Source organism: Miniopterus natalensis, chromosome 7 (assembly GCF_054644295.1).
Source record: "Miniopterus natalensis isolate mMinNat1 chromosome 7, mMinNat1.hap1, whole genome shotgun sequence".
In the NCBI taxonomy this organism is placed as follows: Eukaryota; Metazoa; Chordata; class Mammalia; order Chiroptera; family Miniopteridae; genus Miniopterus; species Miniopterus natalensis.
In genome coordinates, this window is record NC_142087.1 from 68,987,408 (window position 1) to 69,011,060 (window position 23,653).

General features: G+C 42.9%; 1 protein-coding gene across 12 annotated transcripts in view; it reads left to right on the forward strand.

Annotated features, from left to right (window-relative positions):
- The window catches only part of ZNF532 (zinc finger protein 532), a 93,328-nt gene that overhangs the window by 37,368 nt on the left and 32,307 nt on the right, over positions 1–23,653 (forward strand). For all 12 annotated transcript variants that reach the window (XM_016223512.2, XM_087819125.1, XM_087819126.1 and 9 more), the window contains 3 exons: positions 6,497–8,859; positions 18,764–18,945; positions 23,474–23,650. In XM_016223512.2, coding sequence (XP_016078998.1) covers positions 6,514–8,859; positions 18,764–18,945; positions 23,474–23,650 — 2,705 coding nt within the window. In that variant the 5' untranslated portion in view covers positions 6,497–6,513. The remainder of the gene's footprint in view (positions 1–6,496; positions 8,860–18,763; positions 18,946–23,473; positions 23,651–23,653) is intronic.

The window sequence follows — 23,653 nt, forward strand, 5'->3', positions numbered from 1 at the left end:
TTTACTAGTTTCTTTTTTCTTTTTATTTATTGATTTTTAGAGAGAGAGAAACATCAGTCTCTTCCTCTTATTTATGCATTCATTGGTAGACTGTCAAACCCACAACCCTAGTGTATTGGAACGATGCTTTAACCAACTGAGCTACGCAGCCAGGGTCATATTTACCAATTTCTTGTTAACACATACAGAATTAACAAAATGTGTACTCTGTTCATTTCCCCTGTGTATGAGCTATCTTCATGAATGGCTCCGAGTATGCTGTTTAGGAAATGTTCTCCTGCCCTCAGGGGCAGTGTGATCAGGGTCCCCACCCACGGGGGCTGGAAGATGAGTGGAGTGTCACAGACCTTCCCAGACCCATGAGGTGCTCACTTATTGTCAAGATTCACTCACGGTCTGATTAGTGCGGAGGACAGAAGATAAAGGCACTTTCTTTGGCGTTTGTCACTTGCTCGGGGCCTTCAAATGACCTGTAAATCTTATATTCCTTCCGTAGTTCATTTATTATTGCTTACTTTTCCTCAAAGCTGTCCACATTTAGACATTCATGTATGCATATGTATGTGTTTGTGTTATTGTGTATTAATTTGAAGCCCAAGTTTCTGCCAGTTTTGGGGCCCGGTCTTCTCACCCCCCACCCACTTTCCTAGAGAAAATCGAGGCAGGGGCTCTTAACGCCTTCTCCAGTAGCTGATAAGATTTTTTTTAAACACCTCAAAACTGACATGTGTTCCCAGCTGGTTTAGGAAAACTGGAAGCATGAGGTAGACCCGTGTCACTGAACCTGCTTGGTGTTTGGAATGCGATTGCAGCCACAAACTATTTTTCCCTCATAAACAGTTCAGATTGAAGTGGGGTAGAAGCAAAAGGTCAACTGGGGATAAGAGATGTGATCCCTCCCCTGCCTTACATTCCTTCCTTTTTTGTGGTCGAAGAGATCTAACGAGAGCACTGAAAATGCAAAAGATGAAAAAGATTGGTGATGGAGGAAGCTCAGAGGTCCGCTTACTAGTGTGATGGGAAAAACAAGGATTTGAATGTGGAGGGCCATGAGAAACCGTCCTGCGAAGACATTTAAAAATGGGGTGCTGGAATCATTTTCAGTGAGGAACAAAGTAAACGGGAAACATGGCGTAATATTAACGCGTGTCATAACATTTTATATTTGGAGAAAAGATAAGGGAAGAGACATGAATTACATCCATTAATCTGTTGAATTATTTCTTTAAAGGGCTTCAATGGCCAGATCGTGCAAGAAAATGGTGATAAATATAGTCCCCAAAGAGAATAACAAACCTGTATTATTGTTGCTATTTTATGGAAAGTGTGTATAATGCTGTCAGAGTGGTCAATAGACTTTGGTTTGTTTTTCTTTAGGATTGTTATGATTTGGAGTTTATTGATTTTTGGTAGAGAAAATGGTAGTGGCGAAAATGTTAGTTTCTCCACTCAAATGGGGAAGCAGACCTGTTTTCACTGCTCAGATTGACCTTGTATATTCATTTTGGAGGCAAAACCTTGGCTGGGCTTGGGCCTGTCTCTCTGGACCATGGTTAAGTAATGCCCGAACCTTTCAGCTGTCGTTCTCTAGTGGGAAATTGGGACCAGCTCCATGAACAGATTTTTTTTTCTTTTATATTGCAAAACATAAGTATGAGTAAGGGTTTTTCTTAAGGTTTTCTTTTGACTTGATAGCTTTTGACTTTTGCCAACAAGGATGAAATAGCTTTCTGTAATTTTAAGAGGCTTTGATAGGAAGGGAAATGTTTTGTCTGTGTCATAGGAGGGAGTAAAGTGATCATGTGACACACTTGAGGTCTTTCAGTTTCCTTTTCTGTCAGCAGGCCCAGCCTTTTCCCCCAGGTATTTTCAATGTCTTTGGGTGAAAGGACTTTTGACATTAAGCACAATGTTGTTAGTGAATTATAGGTTATTGAAATGGGGGTTAGCTTTAAATTAGAAGACTGTTAGTGCCTTTGAAGATATATTTTACAGCGTGTAAATGAAATGAAAGACATTGTTACAATAACTAAAGCTAATTCTGTTTGTAAATCAAGCTGTTGAGGCTAAGAGAAGCTCAGATTTTGAGATCTTTTTGTGTTATCTTTTAAGAGAAGATTGAGATTTATTTTTGTGATGTTTTGAAGCAAAAGGATCTATTTTTAAAAGAGTGGTACTTAGGAATTGGGAGGAAAAATGAAGAAAACCTGCAAGCATAAACATTTCTTTGTACTTTATATAACTGAGAAGTGAAGTGGGAGTCAAATACCTTTTTTTCTCCCAAGTGGAAAATTTGCTCTCGCCTTCCCAAATGTGGGAAGGTAACGGGTAATAGGATGTGTGATTGTGGGTATGAAAAACATTTCTATAAGCCAAAAAAGAAGTGTGAAGTTACAGAGAGCGGTGTTTATTACATTAATTATACAATTATACAACCCTGAGAGGCGACTGCACCCGCACAGTACGTACGATCTTGGGTTTCAGACAGTGTGACCTGCCGTTGATGTTCCCCCCGCCCCCAGTATTTTATGCCCATTGTGCTGTTTCACCTGGCAGTCAGGGTTCCGTCAGGTGAACTAGGAGGGCTGACTCATAGTTTTTTAAACCACAACTAATTCCCTCTTACCTCTAAGGATGTCTCATTGGTCCACCCCTGGCTCTACATTATTCCCTCAAGAGAAAATGTAAGGGGATACAGAGGAACGAGACAGTAGGGTGTGTGGCTGGATTACTGCAGAGAAAGAGTTGCTCCTGCATCAGAAATGTCTTCTCAACTCCTTGGGGGGTTTGCAGGCTGGGGTTTCCCGAGCCTTAAGTCTGCTCTACTTGGGCAGATAGGAAAAGATACGGGCCTTATGGTGGGCAGCATCCTCCCACTGACTCAAGGACATCCTAGCTGCTCAGAGGCACCTGGCCATGGGCAGGTCATGCAGGTCCCCACTACGTAAACAGGAGATTATAAGAATCATGCATTGAGCCTGGTCAGTGCGGCTCAGTGGTTGAGCGTTGACCTATAAACCGAGAGGTCACAGTTTGATTCCCGGTCAGGGCACATGCCGGGTTGTGGGCTCAATCCCTAGTGGGGGGCGTGCAGGAAGCAACCATTCGATGGTTCTCTCTCATCACTGATGTTTCTCTCTCCTGCTCCCTTCCTCTCTCTGAAATCAATAAAAACATATTTTAAAAAATCATAAAAAAAAAAGAATCATGCGTTGATCTTCCGAGTATTCATAAGACTACCTGCCAGTTGCACTGCTGGTCTGAACTACCAGTCACTCATGTGGCGACCTTTTATAATTTCTTGCGGTTGTGTCTTGGGCCTGCCACCCATGAGTATTTGAATTTCTCTTATGTTCTTTTTGCTCCTGAACTGATGACCCTCTGGGGTGAATGATGTGAAACTGGATGATGTCTTTTACTTAAATAAAGGGCAAATGACATACATCCCATGTAGCTGTGAAGAAAGGAAGGAGGGCCTTAGCTGGTTTGGCTCAGTGGGTAGAGCGTTGGCCCCCACACTGAAGGGTCCTGGGTTTGATTCCGGCCAAGGGCATGTACCTTGGTTTCAGGCTCGATCCCGGGCTCCAGTCAGGGCAAGTGCGGGAGGCAACCAATCGCTGTGTCTCTCTCACCTCTCTCTCTCCATCTCTCTCCCTCTCTCTCTCTCTCTCTCTCTCTCTTTCGCCCCCCTCTCCCCCCTTCCACTCTCTCTTGAAAAGCAATGAAAAAATATCCTCAGGTGAGGATTAAAAGAAAAAGAAAATCACCTTCAACTCTGGTGGTGGAGGTTGGGGGTTGTTGGTTCATGACTCTATGTCCTGAATTCTCTGCAAACAGTGATCTGCAAACTTAGGTCACTGTGGCTGGTAAAGACAGACCACAGGGCTGCTTTGCGAATGGCGCTTTTCTTGTGAGTATTCTGTTTAGAGCTGCGATATGATACTTACAAATAGAAGTGGCGACATTCAGGGATTATTCCTCAGTGGGTGGACTCCTAAGTAGACATATCTGATGGATTTTTCATTCCCCATATTTTGCAGTGTAAGTGTTCAGCTTCGTTTTGAAAAGGAAATCATCACAAACTTCCGTGCTGGGTATGATTTCTTACAGATATTTTTACATCAATATGAGCTTGGAAGTGTTGTGTTGTTTCCTCTGCACCTTTGTCCTGGCTATAGTTTGATGCTGGGGATACGTTATTCTGTCTGGTCTGAGAGAAGAGTGGCCCTGAGCGTTTTCTCTAAGCAGGGCAGACCTCCTAGAGAAAAGTATGTGGGGCTCCTTTAGATCTGTGTTAACCGAGACGTGTGTGAATGGAAGGTGATTTTTTTTCTCCAGCTCCTATTGAACCATGAGTGTTTATTTCATCTTCAACAGCAGTTTTTCCAACCAGCTTCTTAGAAGTGTCTGGGTGTTTCCCAGAGGGCGTGAGTATGCTGAGGGTGTCTTAGCCACTGATGATGGATTTGTGGTTGGAGTTTTCATTGGATTGGTGCGCATGTTGTCACCTGAGTGAAAGTTCAACCTTGACCTTTATGTCGTTACTTTTTTTTTTTTTTAATTCTCACCTGAGGATATTTTTTCCATTGCTTTTCAGGGTGGGGGGGGGGGAGAGGGTGGGGAGAGAGGGGAGAGAGAAACATCAACGTGAGAGAGACACATTGGTTGGTTGACTTTCTCACGTACCCTGATGGGGGTTGGGGATTGAGCCTGCAACCGAGGTACGTGCCCTTGGCCAGAATCGAACCTGGGACCCTTCATTCCGCAGGCCGAAGCTCTAACCATTGAGCAAACGGGCCATGGCTGTGTAGTTGCTTTTCTTGGGGGTACGTGGTCTTTCACAGGTTGTACAACAAAGTAAATTATTAAGTACTTCAGTAAAATGTGGAAGACCACGTCTTAGTGATTTAAAGTAGATTTAAAAAAGGAATAAAAAAAATTGAAGAAGAAAGAGTCTAGGAATATGTATCTACAAATCAGTTAGGTTAAGTTTTCTATTGAAAGTTGCCCCAAATCAGCTGTAACCTTCCCCTCTGACATTGGTTGTTGCCTCCTATTCTGCCCTTTCCTATTTTTCATCTCCCCTTTTCCCTCTCCTTCTTTCCTTCCTTTCCTGGCTGCTTGCCTCCCTCCCGCCACTGAAGAAAGAAGGAACTGGCCCAAAGAGATTCCCTCACTTCCTAGGGTCTCCGAGCTGGCTCCAGGCCTGTTCTTGTTATAAATCCAGTGTCTTGGCCCCCGACTTGTGGTGTGTTAGTTATCTGGCATTTGTGGTGTAAAGGTGAGTGCGGATAGGCCAGTACGTAAGAAGAGACAAGTACACACATATAGTACATACCAGGAAATAGTAGCATAGATGGGGTGCTCTGGGGGTTCAGGGAGGACAAGGATCTCTCTTACAGTGGGAGTTTTATCTCAACCCCACAGTCACTCATCCTCTGAAGGTGGGGTAAAGGGCACCCTTGAAAGACCCCCAGCACTTCATGTATTTATATATCCTTCATCTTTAGGAACAGCCAGGACTGTCCATTTTTCTAAAATTGTCCCACCACCCAAGGCTCTGTGGACAGGAATGGGAGCACTTCTCTGTAGAATGTTGTCCACCCATATCTGACTCTGGGGTAAAAGAGAGGGCCTCCCCCTCCCGGCTCTGCAGTCCTCGGGTCTGTGTTGTTACCCACTGAGAGTCGTTTCACATCAGGGTCTTTCTCAGCTGCCACAGCCACTTGCACGGCTGTGTCTGGTGAGTGCTGATTAGAAAACAGCTATGTGTCACCTCCACCACTGAAACCACTGCACTAGAGAGGGACAGGGGAGAGATGCTGTACGTTTCTGCCAGGATGGTATTTTTTCCCCTAGCATAATAGAGAAAATTGGGATTCAATAAAAATGGGTGGAATTAGCCCCTCAGGGATTTTTAAAAATCCCAGGGGGACCTTGATTAGCAGTAGCTGTGCTGTGGTGGATTGGGATGCTAATTTGTCCTGTGGGTGAATGTTCTGTTATTGGTTTTTTGATTGTAATATCTTTCTTTTAATTTGATATCCCGAAGCTGATGTGACTATAATAGTGATAATTTTGCCAGTGGAAATAAATGCTGTCAAGATCAAAATATGTTTGGAAGTAGCTTTTTGTGAAAACAGTGCGATGAATCCAGTGATAAAATGACACATTTTCTGATTGTTACACCAAAACCTGCTTTTCTTAAAATGACAGTTTTGGTCCATTTTATTCTTGCTAGAGAGCTGCCATGCCGATCACGCCGTATGCAGCATTTTAGAGGAATTCCTGTGGAGCTGTAATCACCAAGGCTTTGTATATATTCTCTGGGTCTGCTCACTTGGACTCAGAATTCTGCAGTTATAATAATTGTGTAGTTACCGACTTGCTGTTTTTGGTGCTCATCACTGTGTTAGTGTGAATGCTAGGGGGGGCATTTATCTCCTCATTACAAAATGCCAGTTGCTGATGGAATTATTTTCTGTTTGTTTAACAGAACATCTGATCCAATTCATGACCATGGGGGATATGAAGACCCCAGACTTTGATGACCTCCTGGCAGCATTTGACATCCCAGATATGGTGGATCCTAAAGCAGCTATTGAATCTGGACACGACGACCAGGAAAGCCACATCAAGCAGAGCGCTCACGGCGATGACGACTCCCACACGCCGTCCTCTTCTGACGTGGGCGTCAGCGTTATTGTCAAGAACGTTCGGAACATCGATTCCTCCGAGGGCGCAGAGAAAGACGGCCACAATCCGACGGGCAACGGCCTGCATAATGGGTTTCTTGCAGCGTCCTCTCTTGACAGCTACAGTAAGGATGGATCGAAGTCCTTGAAAGGAGATGTGCCTACCTCAGAGGTGACTTTAAAAGACTCGGCTTTCAGCCAGTTTAGCCCTATCTCAAGTGCTGAAGAGTTTGATGACGACGAGAAGATAGAGGTGGATGACCCCCCTGATAAAGAGGACATGCGCTCAGGCTTTCGATCCAATGTGCTGAGCGGGTCGGTTTCCCAGCAGGACTATGAGAAACTGAAGGCGCTCGGAGGGGAAAACTTAAGCAAAACTGGAATCTCTACTTCGGGCAGTGTAGATAAAAACAAAGTTGTCAAGAGAGAAACAGAAACAAATTCTATAAATCTGAGTGTGTATGAACCTTTTAAAGTCAGAAAAGTGGAGGATAGATTGAAGGAAAACTCTGAAAAGGTGCTTGAAAATAGGGTCCATGACGGGAAGCTGGGCTCCGAGAAGAACGACGCCGCCCTTGGCAGTGTGGCTCCGTCAAGGTCAAAGCCATCCTCCAAGCTTTCCTCCTGTATAGCTGCCATTGCAGCTCTTAGTGCTAAAAAGGCTGCTTCAGACTCCTGTAAAGAACCAGTGACGAATTCACGGGAACCCTCTCCATTACCAAAAGAAGTCAATGATAGTCCCAGAGCCATTGAAAAGTCTCCTGAGTCCCAGAGCCTCATCGATGGGACAAAGAAGGTGTCCCTAAAGCAGCCGGATAGCCCCAGGAGCATTTCAAGTGAAAACAGTAGCAAGGGATCTCCGTCATCCCCTGCAGGATCGACACCAGCAATTCCCAAAGTCCGCATCAAAACCATTAAGACGTCGTCTGGGGAAATAAAGAGAACAGTGACAAGGGTATTGCCAGAAGTCGATCTTGACTCTGGAAAAAAGCCCTCTGAGCAGACGGGGCCTGTGATGGCTTCTGTGACTTCACTTCTGTCATCTTCAACTACAGCTGCCGTCCTTTCCTCTCCCCCCAGAGCGCCTCTGCAGTCTGCTGTTGTCACCAACGCAGTTGCCCCTGCAGAGCTGACCCCCAAACAGGTCACTATTAAGCCTGTGGCAACTGCCTTTCTCCCAGTGTCTGCCGTGAAGACGGCAGGATCTCAAGTCATTAATTTGAAGCTCGCTAACAACACGACGGTCAAAGCCACGGTCATATCTGCTGCCTCTGTTCAGAGTGCCAGCAGTGCTATCATTAAAGCTGCCAACGCCATCCAGCAGCAAACCGTTGTGGTGCCGGCATCCAGCCTGGCCAACGCCAAACTCGTGCCAAAGACTGTGCACCTCGCCAACCTTAACCTTCTGCCTCAGGGCGCCCAGGCCACTTCTGAGCTCCGCCAAGTGCTAACCAAACCTCAGCAGCAAATAAAGCAGGCAATAATCAATGCGGCAGCCTCGCAACCACCCAAAAAGGTGTCTCGAGTCCAGGTGGTGTCCTCCTTGCAGAGCTCTGTGGTGGAAGCTTTCAACAAGGTGCTCAGCAGTGTCAACCCCGTTCCAGTTTACATCCCCAACCTCAGTCCCCCTGCTAATGCAGGCATCACGCTGCCGACCCGCGGGTACAAGTGCTTGGAGTGTGGCGACTCCTTCGCTCTTGAAAAGAGTCTGACTCAGCACTACGACAGACGCAGTGTGCGCATCGAGGTGACATGTAACCACTGTACAAAGAACCTCGTTTTCTACAACAAGTGCAGCCTCCTCTCCCACGCCCGTGGGCATAAGGAGAAGGGGGTTGTAATGCAGTGCTCCCACTTGATTCTAAAGCCTGTCCCAGCAGATCAAATGATTGTTTCTCCATCAAGCAATACTTCTGCTGCATCTTCTGCTCTGCCGAGCTCTGTGGGGGCTGGCACACACACTGTAACCAAAATCCAGTCTGGTATAACTGGGACCGTCATATCAGCTCCTTCAAGCACACCCATCATTCCAGCTATGCCTCTAGACGAAGACCCGTCCAAGCTCTGCAGGCATAGTCTGAAATGTTTGGAGTGCAACGAAGTTTTCCAGGACGAGACATCGCTGGCTACACATTTCCAGCAGGCTGCAGATACGAGTGGACAAGTAGAGTATCATTTACATTTTGGTGTTTCGGTGATGAATCTGTAGACATGAGTGTTCTAAACGATGCCCTTGTTTTAAGGGATGGGAGCTCAGTTAAATGGAAGGGTGTGAGTGGATGTGTGTGGATGCATGTGTGTGCCCATACACAAGAGAGGAAGGATTGTTTTCATAGAGCAGAACAATGTTGAAACATGAATCTGACTTAAAAATGTTTTTTGGGGAAGCCAGTTCTTTTAGATAGAAACTCTATGTACTAGTTGAGTTATGGCACCTAAGATTTAGGGTAAGTAACGGAGTTCTTGATATTGGATCATTGGAATATGTGTAAGGAATCTGAGATCTAGCTAATTACTGTATATCATCCCATTGAAATAAGGGTTTCAGTCAGGCTACATCACCAATGTTCCTTAATTATTAGTGACAATATTGGTATTTAAAAAATTCCTGTTACTTACAATTACTGTCTTTTATAGTTAAACATACCTAGTTGGTACCCGTTTTACAGTTTGCCTGCTTGGTCCTGAAGTATATTCAGTAATATTCTTTACTGCGGTGAATTTAACTACAAGTGGAAAACCCACCTCTATTAAATAGGATACTTTTGCATTTGTTTGCAGCTTTTTTGTTGTTTTGTTATAGTGAAGTGTAGGTTGATGTTGGTGAAATATATTTCAAATGGGCATTGCTTCTCCACGAGGCCAGTTTTTGGCTATTAGATAAATGTGTTTTACAAGTACATGATACCTGTCATTTGGAAGTAACTGGACATGTTGAATGAAACATATTTGAACTTAGAGAGACCGTATGATTTATTATCCAAACCAGAATTGGAAGGCGGTACTCGTTCAGCCTAATATATTCTGACTCAAACTTCTGTTTATGAAAACTCAACCGTAAACCGATTTTTCTTTTATTTGCCTCCAATATCCCCATGATAGTTTCCCAAGGCCAATGACTAAGTTAAGATTTTTGCAGGATTTTGAATTTGGGGAACAGATAATCAAGTATACCTCAATAATTTTTTTCTCTTGGGTTTTCAGTTTAGTGGAAGTGGATGCGATAAAGAGTTTGAGAACATTCTTGCAGCAATGGATGTTAAATGTCTAATTGGCTCTGACAGTAAAACACTCAAGAGAGTCAAGTGGCCAACTTCAAGAAGGCAGCGATTGATGTTGCTCTTCTAGTGTGTCCTAGTGACAATGTGTGGGCTCTATATGGGTGCCCTCTTCTCTTGCCCCACTTCATCAAAAGGGTGATATTTCATTCCATCTTAAAAGGAAGCAGGAAAAAAACACAAAGCCACACTTATGTCTTTAGTTCTGTTTGTTCCGTTGCCTTTGCCCTACCTTGAGTCTCTTCCACAGTCCAGGAGGTTGGTGGGATCTGTATGGTTATTGTTGGACTAGCCTCAAAGGTAGAGAAAGCTAGGGTGGTCCTCGCCTATCTATGTCCCCTGGTGTGGCATCAGGTATTGGTGGCAGTGGGAGGTGGGGTTGAAGACAGGAAGAACAGAAGAAAGAAGAGAAAATTATTCATCTCATCTTTTCCAGTTCGCCGTTCACATGACATTGGCCAATTTGCAACTTGTGAACTTAAATTCAAATGGGAAAAAAATCCACCTATATAAACAGTTTATTCTCTTAAAACACTTATGACTTCTTATAAAATTTAGAGTTTGAACTAATGGCACCTCAAGTACCAGTCTTTCCTGAGCGCCTTCTTTTCTCTGTTGTCCAAGACATTCGTGTATTTAAAACTTACTTCTGGTTCTCCTTTGACCTTCACCTTCTTGGTTGCTCACTGGTAAACTGAGAAAGAGTAGAGTACCTCACATTTGTAACAACACTCCATGGCTCACACCCTGGCCATCCTTTCTAGAACAGGACCCCAGGGCAGTTTAAGAGCTGTGCCTGTAGCTGCCCGTTTCTCTTCTGGCTTCCCTGAGGTTTCCCAGGGCAGGGTTCCCCAGATCTGCACTGTGGTCTTAGTTTGAGAATCATCCACCCAGATTCCTGAACTGACCCTGCTGCCTCTGTTGATTCTGAAGGTTCAAGTGTGTGACCTCAGGGCCCTGGTGAGACTAACGGGTCCACCACGCCTTGCTCACTGCCTTTCACCTTTTGACTTCACCAGGCCCAGAGAAAGGTGTGCTGCTTGACTGGCAGCAGGGATATCCCTCTCCCCCCTCCTGCCCAGCGTCTACTTAGAAGTGCCCCTGTGATTTTAAAATCTTACCTGATAATGCCGAAGTGTCCTGTGCTAATGTTCTGGGTCTTCCTTCTCAAATCATTCAATTTTTTGAGGGATTGTTAAATCTCAAATGAATCAAATCTTTTATTTTGAAATAATTTTAGATTCATGTAAGAAATAATACAGAGAGATCCTGTATACCTTTTATACACTTTCCCCCAATGGTAACATCTTGCAAAATATAGAATAATATCATAACCAGGATGTTCACATCGATACTCAGTCAATATACAGAGTATTTCCATAACCACAAGGATCTCTCATCTCTTTGGAGCCACCCCACCCCTTTTAAAGCCATGACAACCACTAATCTGTTCTCCATTTCTAATTTTGTCACTTCAGGAATGCCATATAAATGGAGCCATACCATTTATAACCTTTTGAGATTGACTCTCTCACTCAGCATCATTCCCTGGAGATTCATCCAGGTTGTTGCATGTATCAATAGTTTGTTCCTTTTCATTGCTGAGTCGTATTCCATCGTATGGTTGTACCACAGGTTGTTTAACCATTCAGTCATTGAGGGATGGGTGGTTTCATTGTTTCTAGTTTAGGGCTATTATGAATAAAGCTGCCATAAACATAGGCTTTTGTGTGAGCACAGGTTTTCATTTTGCTGGGATAAATGCCCAAGTGTGCAATGCCTGGGTGATATAGTAGTTGCATGTTTATATTTTTAAAAAACTCTTTTCCAGAGTGGCTGCACCATTTTATATTCCACAAGCAATTTATGAGTGGCCTGGTTTCTCTGCATCTTCGTCAGCATTTGGTGGTGGTATTTTTTATAGTGATAGCTCTTTGTGGTTTTAGTGTGCAGCAGGTACCCCATCACTGATGATTTTGGACATCTTTTCATGTTTATTTGCCACCTGTATATCTTTTTGGTGACATGTCTCTTCATGTCTTTTGCCCTTTTCTGATTAGATTTTCCCCCCCACTGTTGAGTTTTAAGAATTCGTGATATGTTCTAGATACTAGTCCAGTCCTTTGTTGGATATGTGATTCAAATCTAAGAACTCTTTGTTCTAGATCCTGAAATTTTTCTCCTGTGTGTTTTTCTGAAGGTTTTGTAGTTTTATGCTTTACATTTAAGCCCGTGATCCGTTGGGGGTTAATTTTCATATAAGGTGTGAGACCTCGTCAGGTTTAGGTTTATTTATTTATTTATTTATTTTTGCCCATGTGTGTTCTCTTCTTTCAGTACCATTTGTCCAAAAGGCCACCTGTCCTCCATCGAATTGCTTTTGTACCTTATCAAATATGAGTTGGACATATTTGTGTGTCACCTATTTCTGGGTTATCCTGTACCATTGATTTATGTGTCTATCTCTTCACTAATAACACTGTCTTAATTATAACTATAAAATGTCTTGAAATCCAGTAGACTGATTCCTCTAGCTTTATTCTTTTCTCTCAAAATTTTTTAAGTATTCTAGTTTTTTTGCCTTTCTATATAAATTTTAGAATAGTCTTTTCAATATGTATAAAAACTCTTGTTGGGGTTTTGATAGGAATTAAGTTAAACCTGTGTATCGGTTTGGGGAGAATTGGTATCTTTACTTACGTTGAGTCTTTCAGTCCACGAACAGAATGTTTCTTCTTTACTTAGATCTTCCTTGATTTCTTTTGTCATTTTGTAGTTTTCATTTCGGAAGGCTTCTGTGCTATCATCCTTGTCCCCGAGGTCCCCAGTTAGCCTTTATGTATAATGCCCGGGAGTGGTAGCCGTGCTTAGTGGAAAGAATAGGGAAAGGGACTTCTAGCCCATTTTCCTGGGAGTAAGTCCCACTCTGTTGTTTAAGTGTCTGAACGCAGCTGCTGTTTTCAAGGGGAGATTCTGCAGTTAACGTTGGGCTCTGCCCGAGGCTTCAGCCTGATGCTCATTTGTTTTGGAACCAGGTTTCCTGGGAGGACAGCCTTCCATTCTCTCTGGACGTCTCTCTTCCAAGCCTCGGTGCTCAGTGCACACCCCCTTTTTCTTAGCCCCGTCTGTGAAAGGATTGAGGTCAAGCTTTCCCCCCACTCCCACCTGTGGAGGCCAGCCTCTGGAGACCTCAGCCTCTCTGTGGCGAACAGCCTTTTCTTGGTTTAGTGCAGTCACTGCCTTCCTTCACTTTGTATCTTCATTTTCTGCTCATTTATATTTGGACTCCTGTTTATGTTTGATCGGATCCTTTTCTGAGTTTTCCAAGGGTGCGTGTTTGAATCCAGCAAAGGATCTCTTCTCGTATCACCAACTGCGACCGTGTGTGCCAGGGCTCCTCCCCCATCCCCCATCCTGGGTGGTTAGCCTTGTGAGACTTTGCCAGTATGTAACAGGATAGAGGAAGGCTTTGGTGGCATTTGCTGAATTCCGCCTTCCAGCAGCTCCTACTCTTACAGACTTCTGTGCAAATAATGATTGCCTTACAGAGTCAGTGCCACTCTGTTATTACCTGGCCCTGTGCTCAGCAAGCCCTCCGGTGCAGGTGTCTGTTAGAGCTGGGTTGGAATATGTGGTTTGGCTGAGCCAGAATCCAGGTCATAGAATTCCGTCACACTCTGGTACAGGATAGGGAACAGTACTCCAGGCATGCTTAGGTCTGGGTTGGACTGCCCTGCCTGCACCTGCTTACCCGCCGGGGAGCAGGCAGCTGAGGGAGTGGGCGGGATGGCGGGACGTCATCGGGGGATCACTTCTCCCCGCTGAATGGGACCAAGTGGTACAATAAAAGTGGAGCACATGGGTACTGGACTTCTAACCCCAGGTGATCTGCCCTGGTTGGGGGTTTGTATGCAGACCCGTCTGATTAATAACCCCTGCTTTGGGTCACATTGAGAAAAGGAATGGGTGGAGGGGTGAGAGAAGCTTTCCTCCTCTCCATGAAGTATTGAAGAGCTGACAACTTTAGTTTTAATAATTGATATTTAAACATACTGGAATGTCATCGCTTCACTTCGCCGTGAAATCATGACTAAATTTAGCCAAGTACAGACTGAAAGTGCACACTGTGACCTCTAAGAAATTGGCAAAATCAGTTTTGTCCTGTAGAATCTGCATCAGCCATAGAATCAGGTGTTACAGGTCCTTTGGTCAGCCCTTTTGTTTCACAATTGAAGACACAGAGCCCCAGTGAGTGGCACAGTCAGGACTCAAGGCAGGATTTCTTTATTGCTGGTTCATTCCATCCCCTTGGTTATGCTGATAACCTGCGATATAGACGAGCATTGTACTGTTGTGGGACCGTGGGAATTGTTCAAGAATTGGCTCTTCGGTTACGACATCCAGATCAGCTGCAGGAGTGCAGATGAAGGTGACTTACCTGTCCTGGTGCCCATTTTCAGGATTGCTGATTCAGTTTAGCTTCAGGAACTTTCTGGGCATCATTAACACAATATACTAAGTGCATTAAATTATCTTGAGCAGCCCAGCCAGCTCTCGTTTCTAGACACACTGCTCAGGCAGCTTCTGGAAACCATGGTGCTCACCTCAGTTCCCTCGCCTGCCCGAGATACCATTATTAGCTGAAGACTCATGTCTTTCAGTTTTTGGCCCTGCTCTCCAAAAATGCTTCATTTTAATTTTGGTCAGACTAGGCCTGTCCCAGTTTATGTTACCAACCTTTAATTTAACTGTTCTCCACTGATTATCATCTGAATAGATTATATGTGTTGACCATATTGTTTTCTGGAAATTTGTTCATTTAACTGTCAACTCCTATTAGGGATTTTCACTGTAGCAGAATGATTTGAGGAAAAAGCCACCACAGCCAGCTAGCTTTGGGAACCAAGATATATAGACTCATTTCTGCTGTAATTCTTATTTCCGGTTGAGACCTGAGTAAAATGCTCCATGTTCTCATTGTGACATCCTAGGAAAGTGAAAGCCAGGAAACAAAGCGGCATAGTTTATTATTATTATTTTTGTAATTATATTGTAGACACAAGAATACGGAGCTGCTGTTAATGAGGCAGAAACAGTTTGCAGCTGAGCTGACTGTGAAGCTGAGGAGTTTGACCTTTAGATCCACCGTCTCAGGCTGTCTCAGGCCTTTGGTCTCTGGAATTTGCACATAAATATGTGCTGTATGAACTCACTTATCTCTAGCCTTTATCACCTTCCCCCCAGTACCTTTCCCACGCTCTCTTTCTCCCTGAAATAAGAGTTGAAACACATAGAATTGTTTTTCTTGTTACTCAGACATCCCTGAACCCTTAACAAGGCCGTGGGGTGCCCCTTCCCCTGACGCATAGCCCACATGGCAGTGGCAGCCATTGACTTTAGTGCCAGGGAGGGAGAGAAGGTGCAATATGAGTAGTTGTCAAGTGTGGATCATGATCACTTTTCAGCTGTTTGCCTGTGTTTCCTCACTTTTGAAAAGTACTCTCTTGAAAAAGTAGCAGTTCTCTGAGCAAATGAGTCTCCTCCAGAGAAGAAACTCACCATTTATTGCTTAAATACTGAAAACATTTATCCATTTTTAGATAATGTAAATGAAATGCCAGAAGACACTTGAATCCATTTAAGTACTTTTTCTATTCAAAAGGCAGGTACTATCCCATTAAATTGCTTTATCTTGTAAAAAGCTCAACTTGTAGAGAGTTAGAGTTTTAAGATATATTGTAGTTTCTTTGATTTTTTTTTTTTTATTTTTTAAAAAGGAAGGTAAGTCATGTTATTTTAGACCACAGAAATCCTGGCCTGCTTCTCTGCTCAAGTCTGTCCCCAAATCCAGAGAAGGGGGTCATGGCCGTGAATGCAAAGGAGCCCAGAGAATCTAATGGACACAGGCTGTTGCATCACCACTCTCTCCGGAGCAGGGATAACAGCATTATCTGAACAGATACAGTGACTGAAATTCGAGGACGTACAGTTAGGTAAACTGTATTCGTGTGGGTCTGAAACTATTGATGTCATGCCAAGCGTCAAGAAGAAATGTCTGCAACCCAAACAGCATGCTTTCTCTCAGACGGAATGGAGGTGAGGAGTGGAAGCAGTTAAACAGAGAAACATGGGAGTGAATACGGTGTGCACATGGGTGTGTGTACACATCTGTACGTATACATGGAACCTGAGGTCTTCATTCAGCGCGCTTCCCAGGGACTGAATGCTCCTGGTTCAGTCACGGCAGAATGTGAAAGCTTCTTGGTTTGGGGCTGACGTGCACACTGGCTCCCACTTTCTCCTGGTACTTCTGCATCTAAAGTGGATGAGGGGCCTCGTCCGGTAGATGTGGAGAGTGTACGTTGCCGGTCAGTGGTGGGGGTGGTGTTGGGTCACGGCTGCGACCCGCCCTCACAGAGCCCCATGGGGCCTGGGGGACCACCCTGCACACAGCCCGTCAGGAAGGGAACGCTTCCCTCTCCAAGGCTGGTGTGAGAGAGGTTGGTGTCGAAAGGCTGGTGATTAGGTGACCCCATTACTACCAACATTTTTCAGTCTTGGCAGTTACATGCAGGTTTCAACACTTAATAACTTATAAAACCGATTTTGAATTGAATAATTTTGATACTTTATTGTTAACCTGCTAGCAACAAAGCCTTTTCACCCACCAGCACATCTGTAACTATATAGTTATATATGTATCATAAATGCCCAATAGGGAAGAGCATTTAAGCAATTCAGTGTGGGTTTACGTGTGTTGTGAAGGATATGCATATTTTGATGAGAGGTAATGTGAAAAGTTTTTCAGCCCCTACGGAACACATCTTTGTCTCCTTTGCAGATTTTTTTCTTTTTGTTGCTGTTTTTCCCTGTTATAAATCCAGTATAACCACATTGCTTTTGATGAAAGAGAAGCTGTGGAGGGAGGGGGACGCCCTATAATCCCAACGTAATGGTCATTGTTGGTGTTCAGAGGTAGTTGCTAACAGTTCTTCTCCAGTGTGTTGTGCATTCCTTGTAACCCCATGACACCCCCTCACGAGCACTCTGTCTCAGGCCTTGGAAGTAGAGTTAGAGTCCAGTTCAAATCCTGGTTCTTACACTTACTAATTGTGGGGCCATGGTAGTTCCTTAGCTTCTCCAAACCCCATTTCCTCATCTGTAAATGGGCATAATATTATCTACTTCATAGGTTATTATGAGAATTAAATGAGATGTTGTATTTAAATGTATTTATATAAAGTACTTAGTTTTTGGCTTATGGTGGAATGGGGTCAGTACCTATCCATCTACCTACCTACCTATCTAAAATGTTTGACTTTAGTATAGAATATATTGATTTATTCCTAAGTAAGTGCAAGATATTCTAAGATGCCTGTGGAAATTCAGACATATAATTCACTGCCTGGGATTAATGATTGTGGTGAAAGTAGAAAACCTTAGTTCAGAGAAACAAATGATTACCTGTGATAAGATAGATGTCAGCAGGATCTTATAATTAATTAACGAATCTGTTGATTGGTTTTCTTTCTTGTGGCTTGTCTGAACCTTTGGAATATTGTTATTAGAAAAGGAATGCTATTTTTTAACGATGCTAACTTCTTCAAAGCTGCCTGTAATGTTCCTATTCTGTGATTATAATAAACATTTTGTGGGATAAAATTTGTACTTTAGTTCTTTCAGGAGAAAAACAAGAAAGAATTTTCAAGTGAGTTTCTGATTTTTCTTAGTCTAAGTCGTTCCGAAGTTTAAACCTTAATTTTTGGGCTTGACTCAAAAACTAAAAGCATGAAAAATCTTTAAAAATGTTATAATTCTGTTTTCAGTGTAGAAGATCATTTTAAATCTTAGCTAGAGTGTATATTTTGAGGCTTTTTAAAAACAGACTTTAATGCAAACTGTACATTTTAGAAGACAGTAGACACGCATTGCATGAAGATCCAAATAGTATTCACAAACACATTTTATCTTGTGCTGTGTTAGGTTTATTTTTGGAATGGAAGTAGTAAGCCCTCAGTTTATATTTACTTTAAGTTTTTAAAATATGCTATGTTCAGTGCTAACATCTGAGGGATGAAAAATAGTGTGTTTCAGTTTTTCCTGGTTACTTTATGATGTAGGGCCTTTTCCAGAGAGGATTTCAGTCTTTTATTTTATATGTGATTAGATTTTAAGCTCTATATAAAGTTTCAATATAATCTAAATTTAAGTATCTGAACTTCACTTCATTGATTTAAATTATAAATCATGTAATGTCCAGCTCATCCATTTAAAGATCAATTCATGTGCAAAAAAGAGCAGCTAATGGCTGTAGCCATTTGTTTACATTCCTGTCTTTCAGATTTCAAACAACTGAAGTGACTTAAATAGAAACTTGATTAAACTCTAATTCATTTCTGTTTTGAAGAACAGTTTTTGGGTTGTGGGAACTGTGACTACTGTCAAGATAGATGGCCATAAACCTGTATTTATACATTGATGCTGATTTGCTTACATAATCTGCAAGAATACCTCTCTGATGCCTCCTCTTTACACTTAGCAAAATGCAAACGTAGCATACTTTGGGATGAGCCTGCCTCCTTAGTACATATTTTTATTTTACATGGTCAGGGTAAGGAGTTTTCCATTGAACATGTAATTTTCAAATTTGCTTTTTCCTTGGGCTTAGAATCAATTGTCGTCATATTTGAAATGACCGCTGTGTAGTGATTTTGAGGTTTAACCAAGCTTCTTTGCGTGTTAGAAAGTACTTCGTAGGACCAACCCTGTCTCCCCCTTTGGTTTATTTAGAAGACTTGCACTATCTGCCAGATGCTGCTTCCCAACCAGTGCAGCTATGCATCCCACCAGAGAATCCATCAGCACAAATCTCCCTACACCTGCCCCGAGTGCGGGGCCATCTGCAGGTCGGTGCACTTCCAGACCCACGTCACCAAGAACTGTCTGCACTACACGCGGAGAGTTGGTTTTCGGTCAGTATCCCGTTCACTTACCGTGCAAGTAAAGCTCATTCACTTAACTAACCACACAGCATTTTGAGGGGTCTGTGCATATCGTGTTCGGGGTCATTCAGTGATACCTCGATTAACAGAAGATCCTCTGGGAACCGAACTCGTTTGCAGTAGAGTTGACCTGTTTGAATCCTTGAACATGGTCTTGGCCCTCTGGTTCACACACACCCGAGGGTAAATGGAGCCTCGCCTTCCGGGCAAAAGTGTGCATGTGGCAAGGTTTGGCTTTGATTGAACTGCTTGAAACTTTCCTTTCTGCACCCTTTCTAGCACACTTCTGTTGTCCTCCTCTGCATTTTAACTCCGGCAGGGGTACCACACGTGTCTGTACCTCTTCACTCTTCCTCTTTAAGTCAGAAAGGGTGTGATGGTTCCTTTTAGTTTGTCATGATAAAGGGTTGGGCGTATGTTCTGCCCCAGCACTGCTCTTTGTGGAAGAGCCTTCCACCCAGGGAACCTTCCTCCGTTCTTTCTTCTCCATCACCTTGTCCAGACTTTCCCTCTCTTCACACATCTTGACTATGACCCTTTCACCGACCCCTAAGATGCTCAGGTGTGTCTTCTACATCTGACGAATCTAATGTTGGTTTAGGTAACATCAGTTGATTGATGGACTTGAGCTTCATTCTGCACCTCGTGACCTTCTGAAATGCAGTCCTGTGCCTTTTATATTTTGCCCCAATGAAGGCCCACCAAGGAAACCTGTCATTGTCACGATGTCTTTGTTAATAGAGGTATTACTGTACTGTGTGTTTAAACTTAAGTGTTTGGTTGCCTGGTATCTTTTTTTATTTTATTTATTAAATATATCTTTATTGATTTCAGAGAGAGGAAAGGAGAGGGAGAGAGATAGAAACACCAATGATGAGAGAGTCATTGATTAGCTGCCCCCCCCCCCCCCCGCTGGGGATCGAGCCTGCAACCTGGGCATGTGCCCTGACTGGTAATTGAACTCTGATCTAATTGAACCCTGATCACCTGGATCCTAGGTCGACGCTTAACTGCTGAGCCACGCCCGGCTGGGCTTTTTTTTTTTTTTTTTTTTGCTTGGTATCTTTAATGTTAGATTGTTAATTGTTAATACAGTGCAGTGATTTTTTTTTTAGTTGTAATACAGTTATGATGTTTTATAAAAATGAAGTCCAGTTGGTATGATTTGACAGTTTTATTTCAGTTAAATTGAGGTTATGGCATCACCAATTCCTGGTGGCTCTGTCCATTTTTCTAACACTAAGACTTATTTCATATTTTAACCTCAGCCTCCAGACTTGTGATGCACCAATGTTTAATGGATTGGCATCTACCCCAGTCGAAAACCTTGGGTTTGGAAGTTAAGAAACCAGAGTTTTTTGTACCAGTTCTGCTAATTGTGTGATATTTCAAGTGTTCTCTCGGTGCCCTGGTTCCCCGTCTGTAAAATTGGTGTGATGCTTGCCTGCATCTCCAGGGGAATGTTAGAGAGCAAACAGGATAATCAAAGCGCACGCCAAGCGCTCGGGGGAAAGTTACGCAGGGAAGGTGCTCTCACTTCCCCGAATCTGCGCAGTGGTACCATTTTGTTTCATAATGACGGGGAGCAGTCCCACGGCATTTTCTGAGTGCTGCCAAACTTCCCCCAGGTGTTTAGTTTATTTTTCTAATATAATGAAAGTAAACTTGTTTGGAACAAGTAAAGGAAGTAAGACATCTCTAACGTTAGCTATTCCTGGTATCTTTCCTGAATGAAAGCAGAGGCCCTGCGGGTCCCTTGCTTTGCGTTTTTTTTTCTGGTTTTGCTTCATTGTGGGTCCTTGAATTTTACGTAAAATTTTTATGTTTAGTATAGGTTTTTTTCCTGGACATGAGGCTTTTAATAGCTGTAAAAATACTATGTGTTTGTATATTCTGAAGTTTAACCCCTATTTACCTCCTTAGATGATAGAAAATAACTTGACCCTAGCTTTTTTCTTGCTGTTTTAAATAATGGTCTAGTCTAATATTGGACTGGGGCTCGGCAGCCCCCTGGCCTTGTATGTTTTCCTCTCCTTTTTGACTCTATAGTTTTGTTTTTTTTTAGGCAGAGGAGTCTCTCTAACACGGCTCCCATGTCTTCCTTTGTCTCTTTTTGGGTTCAGTATGTCTCATTTCCTCTCTTCTTGATCACAGGGCATTGCCCAAATAATGAGGGGTGGGTCATGTCTAGCTTCTGGTTGATTTGGTAAAAGTCAAGTACAGTGGTCTCTTGGTTTTGGAATGGAATCCGTTCCGGAAGACCATTCAGGTTCTGAAACGCTTGAAACCCGAGGGGTCCACAGCCGACAGCTGGGCCTCAGGGTCTTGCCCTCAGTGGAAGCCGCGGGGCATGTTCAACTCCCGAGGCGGGTTTGAAACCCGAAGCATTTCCTCCCGGGATCCGGCGTCATAAACCAAAATGATCCTCAATGGAGATGTTTGAAAACCGAGGCACCACTGTATAGCTCTGAATTTTCCTGCTTCTCGATCCATTGGATCTGAGTCTAGAAAGGGGAATTTTATAGGATTTTTATATTGTAAACATTTTTAAAATTAAAAAATAAAGAGAAACTTGATCGATCCCAGAACACAAAGGATTTCAGGTATGTTAAATATTAGCAGACTGATTTTTAGTTAGCATTGGGGTACTGTGTGACCCCTTTAAATTCTGATTTCTCTTTGTCTTACTTTCACTATTGGCCTCTTGTTGCCCTTGAACCTTTCTTCCACTTTAGATGTTTTACAACTTTCTCTCTCCCTCGTTCTTTTTAAATTCTCTTCTTTCTTTCCTTACATGACAAAGGGTTTTCCTTTGGCCTCCATGATGCTCTTTGGGCCAAGCCTTTGTCACCTTCTTCATCAGCTGTAGATTGTTTAATATCCTGGTTATTTTCTTTAGGATTAACTGTCTCTCACTCCAGGTGACTTCAGAGAATGAGCTGTTTGTTCCTTAGGCCCTTCCTTGGTCTTTTGCCCTTTGAACACCACCCTTCTACCCTTGACGGGAAAGATCTAGTTCTTGTTTATGATCCTTGGTGTGGAGAATGCTTCTGTTTCATTAGTAACCCATTTGTTTTTGTTTTATGTCATCTTTTTCATAGGAATCACAGGCTTCTAAGGGTTGGGAAGGACTGAAAAAAAAAAACAACTCATTTTACAAATGAGAAAACATCCCAGAGAGGATTAATAATAACCTGTTCAAGACAACACAAGCTCGGGTTAACACAAAATAATTTCAGTATGCTTGGGTGGCTTTATTGCTTAAAATAAAAGTAGATAGGATGGAGGAGTTTTCCTTAACTATTCTCCTGTTGTTATTTAGTGTTCTTTATGTATATGCTGCTGAACATTATGCTTTAAATCATTTAAAATGCTAATGCATTAATAATGGTTTTTAGAACATGCTTGCAAAGCTTAACATGGCACACTTTATAGAACACACATCCTTCAGAGCATGCCACTCCCCAGAGACTTTGGGAGTGTCTCCAGGAATATAAAAGGGGGGATCTAAGAATAGAAATACCTTAGATTAATATAGAAGCCTCTAGCACTGCCTCCTAGAAGGCAGGCCCTGTCTGCAGTCTACGTTCCTCAAGTTGACCTTTCCATTCACACAGTCAGATGTCAACAGAGAAGGACAACTAGGTCACCAAATGGTCACACACACTCAGTGTTGCTGAGAGTCCTTGAGTGTTAAAGATGAAGTTGGGAGAAATGTATCTCTACGTTTTAAAGTTTTTGTAGGATGAGATTTGAACGAAGAACAAATTAAATTATTAAAAATTTAAGAAGTAAAGAGGTTAGCTAGAGAGGCAATTTATTTGGAGATGTTGGTTTTTCAGAAGTTTATCATTCATATCATTTCTTAAATCGGAGTAGACTTAAGTTTATCTTTTGGGAGACAAGCAATCTAGGTGGTTGACCTTTTCTACCTCGTGGGCCCCGTAACCTCCAGATACATTAACCACAGCAGTGTGGACCAGGAAACGGTGGCCTTGGCCTTGGAGCCAGCGCTCATGTGTTCCTCTGTGCTCCTCTATTGATGACACATAGGGTTAGATAGTGATTCTGCCACTGGAAATGGCCATTTGGGTAGAGGGCATGGGGAGGAACCTCACAGCCCTCAGAATCCGGCATTTAGAGTCTCCTCCAAGGCCCGGAGCCAGACACCTTGCTGTGTTCCTGGCCTTGATAATGGCCCCCAATTCCATTGGTCTCATCACAGTCGAGTCTGGACATCTAATCCTAGAAACTTTAAAGATGCTCAAAAAATCGATCATTTGAGTTTTATTTTTCTTCATGATCTTCCTTCTTACATATATAAAAATAATTTGATCTGCTATCATTAGAAAAAAATGAAACCTACTTCCAGAAAGCTATTAGCAACTTAAAGGGACTATTAAAATGTGTTCATTTTACCCAGTTTTTACCCAGTTAAGTTACACATGTGTAATGGTCTCGTGCTAACGTAACAAATCTGTGTTTATTTTTCTAACAGATGTGTACATTGCAATGTTGTGTACTCTGATGTGGCCGCACTGAAGTCTCACATTCAAGGTTCTCACTGTGAAGTCTTCTACAAGTGTCCTATTTGTCCAATGGCGTTTAAGTCTGCCCCCAGCACACATTCCCATGCCTACACACAACATCCTGGCATCAAGATAGGAGAGCCCAAGTA